At 36.1% G+C, this 9,296-nt stretch overlaps 2 protein-coding genes across 2 annotated transcripts in view; one reads left to right on the top strand and one right to left on the bottom strand.

Annotated features, from left to right (window-relative positions):
• LOC144973144 (suppressor of tumorigenicity 14 protein homolog) overlaps positions 1-9,296 on the bottom strand; it is a 35,316-nt gene that overhangs the window by 16,301 nt on the left and 9,719 nt on the right. The window contains exons 4-7 of the mRNA XM_078915247.1: positions 4,880-4,988; positions 4,232-4,360; positions 3,288-3,468; positions 1,229-1,503 (exon numbers count right to left, since the gene is read on the bottom strand). Of these exons, the coding sequence (XP_078771373.1) occupies positions 1,229-1,503; positions 3,288-3,468; positions 4,232-4,360; positions 4,880-4,988 (694 nt within the window). The remainder of the gene's footprint in view (positions 1-1,228; positions 1,504-3,287; positions 3,469-4,231; positions 4,361-4,879; positions 4,989-9,296) is intronic.
• The window catches only part of LOC144973146 (cilia- and flagella-associated protein 184-like), a 37,081-nt gene continuing 33,764 nt past the window's right edge, over positions 5,980-9,296 (top strand). The window contains exon 1 of the mRNA XM_078915249.1: positions 5,980-6,129. Coding sequence (XP_078771375.1) covers positions 6,079-6,129 — 51 coding nt within the window. The 5' untranslated portion in view covers positions 5,980-6,078. The remainder of the gene's footprint in view (positions 6,130-9,296) is intronic.

The following is a 9,296-nucleotide window of genomic DNA, read 5'->3' as shown; positions in this document are numbered from 1 at the left end:
GAAGACATAGTCCACACTTTCAATTCTGTAACAGTGTGAACATATCTTCATTTCTTCTGGCACAAATCCTTTCCACATTTTTGAAATAAATATGTTCAAAAACATCTGACTTCTTTAACATCGAGAAGGGAGTAAGACTAGGCTGTGTCTCATCGCAATTTAATTTATATAGTGAAAGACATTGAAGATCTGAAAGGCGCTGTCGTTGGGGGGTAGAATAACATATGATACGGAGACGATGGTACTCTGATGGCATACTCTCCAGAAAACGTGAAGAAAATTTTAGATATACTGATGAGCAAAAGTGAAGAGATGGACCTGAAATTAAATGTTAAGAAAACTGAATGCATGGTGGCCTCAAAGAATGACAACACAACCTTTTACTTGTCATGTAAAGGAGAGTCCAACACACAAGAAAAGAAATTTACATATTTAGGCACTATCATTACCCATGACGCACGAGACAGATTATTCATATCGTCTTAAGCAAATCGTCATTTGCTCTTTTAAAAAGAAACTAGTGAATTCTGAGGGCCTTATTTATCATATTATCTTTATTTTGTAAATGCAGTCGAGTTAGCTCTTGGGCGGTCATCAGACAATAACATACATACAAAACTATGTGTAACTTTAAACGCTAATAGATAGTGTGCGCTTGGGAATGAAACTCACAACATTGCCATCCGGAAATATAACTGACCAACACACCAATATATGTGTAATCTTGAACGTGTATAGTCTGGTTAATACATTTTAGTGAGAATTACTTTTAAAGATGGATGGCAAAAAACAATAACAAAGACCCGAGTGACGTCAAGTTCATTCTATCTATAGTCTGATTAATACAATTTAGTGGGAATTACTCATAAAAATGGCTGGCTATAATCAATAACAAAGGATTGAGTGACGTCAGCACGCTTCAACAGTCGTAACGTCACTTCCCTCGTAATGACGCATGGTAACTTAGTAACTGGCTCTAAACTATCGGAACAATGGCGGACGCCCTTATGAAATATTTCTCCGACGAGCATACCAGCGTATCCAGAGGAAATAAAACATTATAAAGCTGATCATGTTTTGACTTTTACACATTCTGATCACAAGACATATGAAAAGTTCTAGTCAGCATGAAGAATAAAAAGTACCGATTTTCTTTGTTTAGAACCACGATGGCCGCCGTTGCTGGGCGACGTGACACCAGAATCCAATTTCGTTCATTAATACTCACGTTTTGGAACAGCGAGGTATGAGGCATGGAAACCAATGCTATCTCGTATGCCCTTCGGTGCTGTCAGGACAAGCAGCAAGTGATTTGCCGTGGATAATATCTCTCCAGGATTTATAGGACCACAAAACCTGTTTATGAGTGGGGCTTCATCGTTCACTCCGTCGTAGATCTTCAAAGAGGCGTCTTGGCAAGCGAAAGGGGGAAATTTGTCACTTAGGTGGAAGCTTTTGAAGTCTAAAGATATGAAGTACCCTGGGTTGACAGAGATAATCCATCTGGAGAATTAAGTTACAGTACGTAGATAGATACCAATGCATTTCAATATTTCTGTCTGAAAGGTCTGCTTCAAAACAACAACAACAACAACAACAACAACAACAACAACAACAACAACAAAAGATAAATCAAAAACAAAAACAAAAACCACCCCCCCCCCCAAAAAAAAGGTAAACAAAAACAAACAAATAAAAAACAACAACAAAAAAATAAAACCCACAACATTATTCATAAACAAACTATATCAACTACATCTATCTAACTATCTATCAACTACATCTATCTATCATCTACATCATCTATCTATATATCAATCTACTATCTATCTATCTATCTATCTATCTATCTATCTATCTGTCTATCTATCTACTATCTATCTATCTATCTATCTATCTATCTATCTATCTTCTATCTATCTATCTATCTATCTATCTATCTATCTATCTATCTATCTATCTATCTATCTATCTATCTATCTATCTATCTATCTATCTATCTTATCTATCTATTTGTCTAGTCAGAGCGTGTCAATAATCTCTCTCGAATCGCTGAATTCACTGGTATTTTCATAATTATGTTCGTTATTTAGTTAATATTTATTACATACATTTCGAGTTGAACAGAATACCACTTTCCAGGCGGTCCTGTTCTATATCATTTAATTATTGTAGTGTTCTCTATTCGTGGATGTTAGGAGAAGGGATGAAAGGATAAGTAGAGTTGTATCGTTCTTATTTGTGTTATGCATGCTATTTAGTTCCGTAATAAATGTATCGTGTTCGTAAACCTTGATCTCCATTTATTTTATCATCATAATTGTCTGGCCGTAAAGCAAGGACTTTCTCCTTTCTCTTCCCTCTGATCAGGCTAGGCCAAGTGCAGTGGCCTGTCTTCCTCTCGGAGGGAACTTAACCAACGAGTTCCCTCCTTCTATCCTCCTTGTCTTTTCTTTTGTTGACATTTCGGGTTATATGGCTCTATCGACTAACCCGGGACACCCGAATCGTCACATATTTAATATATCTGTATCTGTATCTGTATGGTTGGCGCTGAAGAAACCAATGGTCTGGTTGTATTTCAGCGGCGTCCTCATTCTTTCGAGAACCGTTCATGAAAACGTCACGGATATCAAACAGTCTATATATTTTACTCTGTTTTTATATTATGTAGTCATTACATTGTCGTCCGACCTGAGACTACATTGCACATTTTCCAACTTCAAATTTTTATAAAGCATATTTATTTCCCCAGGACTGCGTGGTCTTGTGGCATTTAACTCATCTTCAGTTATGTTAATCCCTGGTTAAAGTCCTGCCGTGAGCGGCGCAAAATTGGATTTTTGGAAAAGGCTCTTTAATCACACTCTTTAATTGTACTCAGGTGTATAATGAGTAACTGGCCGGTAAAAATGGACCGAGATCGATCCCGTGTACAGTCCAGATATTGTTTACACCCCTGTCCACACAACAGTGATTGAGTCTGTTAGATTTGGCAGAAAGTACTGTTCGATAGACTAGCGTCCTATCCTAGCAAATGCCACAAATGCTACTGCCTGCAGAACTCGGGATAGGCTCTGGCTTCTTTGGCCTAATTTATGGCTCTGAAGGACTTCTTACTTTTACAAAGAATTCCTTTTTTTTCATCTAAACCACTCGACATAGTACCGTTCTGAAACGATGGGTCAAAATTGCTCATTTCAATACAATAAATGACTGTCTGGTACTGGAAAAACAATATTTGATTTTCAAAAGGTAAATCATTTTTTTTTTAAAGGATAGCTTACCGGCAAGTCTCGGATAATGCATGAAGGCTCTTAGAGGATGGAGATCTAAATTCCCCAGCTTTCCCTCCTTTATAGATATCAAAAGGACAAAGCGACATGGTGGCAGTGGTGGTTGTGGGTCGTGTTGATATGGATTGTATACTGCTGGTACGATAGGAAGGTCCATTTGATGTGCTGGTGACTGAAAAAGTTGTAAAATATCGTATTTTCTGTATGTCTTTCTCTCTTTCTTTCATTATCATTAGGTCTGAGAAAAGTGTGCATCAAACAGTGCCTGACAAAGCAAGCAATAAAAATACAAGAAGAAAAAAAAAACACCCCAGTAAATCAGTCTTCCTTGACCGAGGATCGAACCCCAGAGCTCCTGATTACTACTTGTCATACATAATAATATGTGCTACCATTACAATACACAGGTTACCCAATAATTGAGACGATTTTAATGCCTACAAAGGTTTACGCTGTGAACTCTCGCTTATCACGCAACACAAACATTGAACACGAAAGGATGAGAACGGAGGCATTTCAATTTTTAAACATCGTTTTCTTGTCCTGTAATGGTCTGCCAAACTGGGCTATGAAACCTTGTTGAGCTACTTTTAGCATTTGTTTCATGCAATCCACATTACAGAGATTATTGTCGAACTGTTGCTATCCTGAAATAGAAGGAGAGAAACTTGGGTCTTTTAAAATCTTGATCACTTTGCTAAATTTGGTGATTTAATGTGGGTTTTTGACTAATGGGCATAAATGTACGACTTTTCCTTAGAAGTGAGATAAAATTTAAAAAGATGGTGAAACCCAAATGAAAATATCTGCAATGGGTTCAGAATAATAAGACTTTGAAATCTGGGAAAGACTTTATGGGCGCCCTGTATTACTTCCATGTATTATGTGTCATATACCTAGCCATTGTATTACTACTCAATACTATTTATACTCACCATTTTCCTCAGATGTCCAAGACAGGCGAAATCCATGACCAGTGTTGTCTCTATCACTTAGAAATTCCACTACCGCCTTGTTTGTATTGATGTGCACTGGGGCAGGTTTATGACTTCCACAATATTTTCCTTTGTCGAGGGAGATAAATATAAGAAGAAGAAATGAATTGTGACATATTATGTTCTCTTACTGGTATTATATCGGATTCAGAAAACGTATGTGGAGCAGGAAGGTATGTTGATAGTAACAAGAAATGAAGTGAGTAGAACAATAAAACAGAAGACAATAGAGAATAACAAATTTGCGGCGATGAGGATTCGAATCCACGACCCGACGGTTACGTAACATAATCTTCTCGTAGCCAGGCGGAGTTGCCGTAACAGTCGGGTCGTTGGGTCGAATCCTCATTGCCCCAAAGTGCCTTCTGGCACTTCATTTCTTGTTTCTAAAACGGATTGAAACAGATGCCAACGTTTTTGGCGTTTAAGAAACAACATTCATTATCTTAAATAAAGAGTATAAAATTTAAATTTTAGCAATTAAAACCACGCGAATCACATCACAGACGACGCTTAGATCTGTGCAATATAGATCATAATCCGTCTAGTAAAGATATGAATCTTAGCTTCGTACTCTTAGCTTCGTACCTATAAGGACGAGCGGGTCATCCTGGAAGATATTAACCATATCATATGTACATTCTCCATGGCGAGGTTTTTCGATGTCAAAAACATTGTCGAAGGATACAATAATCGTCTGAAGATTAAAATAAAAATGATATTATAAGCCAGACCAAAATTCCGCATCTTATTATATAAAATATTCAAACATTAAGTGTCTAGTGGCATGAAAAAGACCAAATTCACTGATATCTCCTTGACCAGTTTGTTCTAGCCTAGCAAAAACAAAAAACAAAATTTAGTCTTAAGCCTGAGTGAAACAAAAGAAAAATTGGCTCTTTTGTGCGTGTTCTAGTCTCAAACACTGTCGACTCTAGCCTAGAATTGGGCGTAAACTAAATCTGTTATTCTTTGATGGTAAGTTTCCATACACGATAGTATCACTACCAACAGCTGAAATAAGGTGATATTCCCATTTTGGCCTGTATAAGATAAGATAAGATGAACTTTATTTGTCCACTTCTGGAAATTTGCATTGGGTATTGTCATAGACTAATGCATTTCTGAAAATAATTAAGCAAATAAAAAAAGGAAATTCAATGACATAAAGTAAACCAATAACAACAAAACAAATCATGGCTTTATGGGCACTGACGGATTTTTCCCCGCAAACTGTTAGTGCAAAAAAAAAATAAAAAAAATAAAACAACAACAAAAAAAAACAAAAAACAAACAAACAAAACAAAAAAATAACAAAAACAAACAACAACGACATCAGCAACAACAAACAGCAAAAATAAACAAAAAGCAAAAATAAACAAACAAAGAAACAAACAAAAATATGGCTTTATGGGCACCGGCCTTAATCAAATTCTTCCCATTCTTATATTATGCGGTGCTTTGTAGAGCTGTGGCGGCACACCGGAACAGCGAGCTGTCCGCAAGACCCTTGCGGTAAAGCGATTAATCGAATATTGAATCGGAATTCGGAACTGTATATCCCTTTCAAACCAATAGGCTTCCTAAGTCGTGACGTAATCCTGCGCAGCAACGCATGGCAACAAACCGGCTGGCTCTAAACAGTCGAGAAAAATGGCTGACACGAACTCTATTTCCATCACCGCCCTTATGAAATACTTCTCCAATGAGCATAAAAGTGTCTCGCGAGGTGAAAATCATCATCTCAGTCAGGTCATGTTTTGACTTTCACTTACTCAGATGGCTTGATGTTCGGCAAAGTTCAAGCCAGCATGAAGAATAAAGAGTATTCTGTGAAGGTAAGTCATTTCGTCTTCTCATTCTCACTCTCAAAATCTCACATCTCCGTAAAACTACTGTTGGACAATAATCAGTTTACTTTGAGTTTAGGCAGATTTAGTATATCCAATGGAAAGATTTAACTGTTTACGTTCGATTTTAGTTAGGGAGAGAGAGAGGGAGTCATTGAATTATTGTGTTTTTATCTTATGGACCACGGACTTTGAGTCTTTGAGGTCTTAGTCTTAGTCTTGCTTCGCTAATTTTCGTTGCTATTGACTATAGTCTACTACATACTATTTAGTATCGTGTTGTAACCTTTATTATAATACTCATATGAGCATCACAATCACCAATCACGCTTGACATTTTATCATAATACTTCATGTGGGGCAGCGTGGATCAGCGGTACGGTTTTTGCTTCGTACCCGAAAGGTACCGAGTTCGTTCACCCGCCGCTGCGCTGTGTGGCCTTGAGCAAGTCACCTCGCCCTAGCTTAATTTGCGGCGCTGCACCGCGGTTATTCCAGTCTTCCCTGGGAATAGACCCTAGAGATAAATTTCCTCTATGGGATGAATAAAGGATTTATTTAGACCAGTGTTAGTCACGGTAAACTAAATTTCCTATTGGGTTAAGGTGTAATGTAAATGTTGCTGCTTGAAACTCGAAGAAATCAATAACATTGTGAAATTGAACATACATTGATACAACAATGCCATAATTTGTCATGTTTATCATGTAAAATCATGTATGGACCTACAAAACCATTATTTTGAATGGTGATTTGCAGGGACGGCTGGTAATAATGGGCAGGGTGGGCAAATACCAGCCTGTTTTTTTCAAGTTATAAGCTGTATGACCAGGTCCGAAATAATCTAATCTAAATTAGATAATTTCAAAAGTTACTACTTAAACTTGATACTTCGTACTGAAATCAATTTGTGTGTATTTTTGATAGATTGCGAATGACCATGCACCCCGTAATGCATAAACCAGGATACGCTCTTGTTCTTTTTATCAACCCCCCCCCCCTCCCCTCCCCAACCACTCCACTCCGCCCACATCGTCACGTCGCCTGACGGTGAACTAACTCCGATTTTTGCTGTCTGGCCTCTCTAGTACTAGGTCGGGCTAATTCAAATGAGCCCACCTTAATAACCAGTGAACACTGAATAGAGCTTTTGGCAAACGAACTTTTTCTTATTTATTGCCTTACTTGTGCTGGTACCATTGATGTAATGACTTTGGGAAGGTTCCAGTATTGAATTAAATTTATTAACTTACTAATATTATATCAATTTAGTATTAATTTGTGTTGTTTTTATATATTTGTTTATCCATTTAAATTATTTCTTTTTTTTTTCTCGTTTTCTTTAAGTACTTCTCAAAACTCATTTATTTAAATTGTTTTCTTATTTGTTTTTTGTTGTTTTTTTTGTTTTTGTTTTTTAACAAATTAATTTGTTAGTTCTTTTTTTTATTATTCTTAAAGTAATTACCGCTGTATTTTTATTGCCAGACTAAATAATTTTGCAAAACAATGTAATTTTCTATTGTATTTCCTCTAATAAAACAAAACATTTTATTCAAAAGTCACGACTAAATAAATATTAATACAACCACCATTTTGGTTTTCTCAACAATTGAATTAGTATACGAGAAATACTCTTCTGAGTAAGGAGAGAGTTGAATTCTAAGTTATAGAGGAAATAAAGACGTTTAAAGGAAGGGTGGGCAGATTCCGTACTTGCCCGTCCTGAAGCTAATACATACATAAGATAGTTCGCGACGAAGAGGCGGGAAGCTAGGGGTTGGTTGGGGAAGGAGCATAGCACTCTTGTATAGATAGCATTGGGAAGGAGTAAAGATAACACGGTCGTTATTGTGATAGTATAACGAATGCATGAGGAGAGATTGATAACATTCTTTTGTCTTAATTGTATTGTGTGAATTATTGGCGAAAGCCTAAGATTAAATAAACTTTGTAATATCGTATGGTGGTAACCATCATTGTCGACGACATCGTGGTTGTCATCATCATCATCATCATCATCATCATCATCATCATCATCATCATCATCATCATCATCATCATCATCATTAACAACAACAACAACAACAACAACAACAATATTAACAACAAGTACAACAATCGTCTCCACAACTATCATTCTAACCAACAGCACCACCAAAACCACTATCATAATTACATCCTCCCTCACCGCCTCGTCTTCCTCCTCCTCCTCCACCACCACCACCACCGCTACCACTATTCCAACCACTACCACCACCGGCACAATCATTCTAACCACCAAGACAGCAGTAAAAATGATGCAATTTCAGCTCTGAATGAAACTCGAGTCATATCGCTGTTGTTGCTTCTCGATGAAAACTTTAAGGTTACTACATACTACTGAAAACCAGTAATGTAACAGAAATATTAATCTCGCCGTTGAGGGATTAAAGCATCTCTTTAATTTTTCGAGTGAACGAAATGGACTTCTATTGTCAAGGTGTTGTCGCATTATGTCTCGTCGCTTTAGTTTTTAGTTGTATTCTCTTTCGTGATTATTTTTTGATTACGTTTGGAATAATTAAAATCTACTGGTATTGTCATTTCATTGTGAATGTGATTATTTGTGGTTGAAATATTTTTTTAAAGGTGAAAAAAAAATTATAATTAAAAAAAAAAAATAAATAAATAAATAAATATATATATATATATATATATATATATATATATATATATATATATATATATATATATATATATATATATATATAATATATATATATATATATATATATATATATGACCGGATCATCTTTGCCCAACCACTGTAAATAGGCTAGAACCGCCACTGGTGATTTGATGATGATGAACAAAATATGTGTGTTGTACAAAATAAATGGCAAAGCTAACAAAATGCAGTCTCCTTAATAAGAGGAGACTGGGGATTGACAAGTGCTGCAACAAATTGAAAAATAATATCAGATGTTTCTCTTAACATGGTTGGAATATATGAGAGGATGTTAACATTTTTCAGTCTTTCATTAGCTTTCTCAACATGAATTCTACATGAAGCAATTTCTTTTGTTAATAAAATCTCATTTTCAGTAAATTTATTATGTAAAAAGGAAGGAATATTTACAGTTACTCCTTGAGGTAAAATATCTTGAATCAGG

The sequence above is a fragment of the Berghia stephanieae genome, chromosome 5 (assembly GCF_034508935.2).
Source record: "Berghia stephanieae isolate SIO BIC M18660-M18661 chromosome 5, UCSD_Bste_1.3, whole genome shotgun sequence".
NCBI lineage: Eukaryota > Metazoa > Mollusca > Gastropoda > Nudibranchia > Aeolidiidae > Berghia > Berghia stephanieae.
This window is presented reverse-complemented; position numbering and strand designations above follow the sequence as displayed.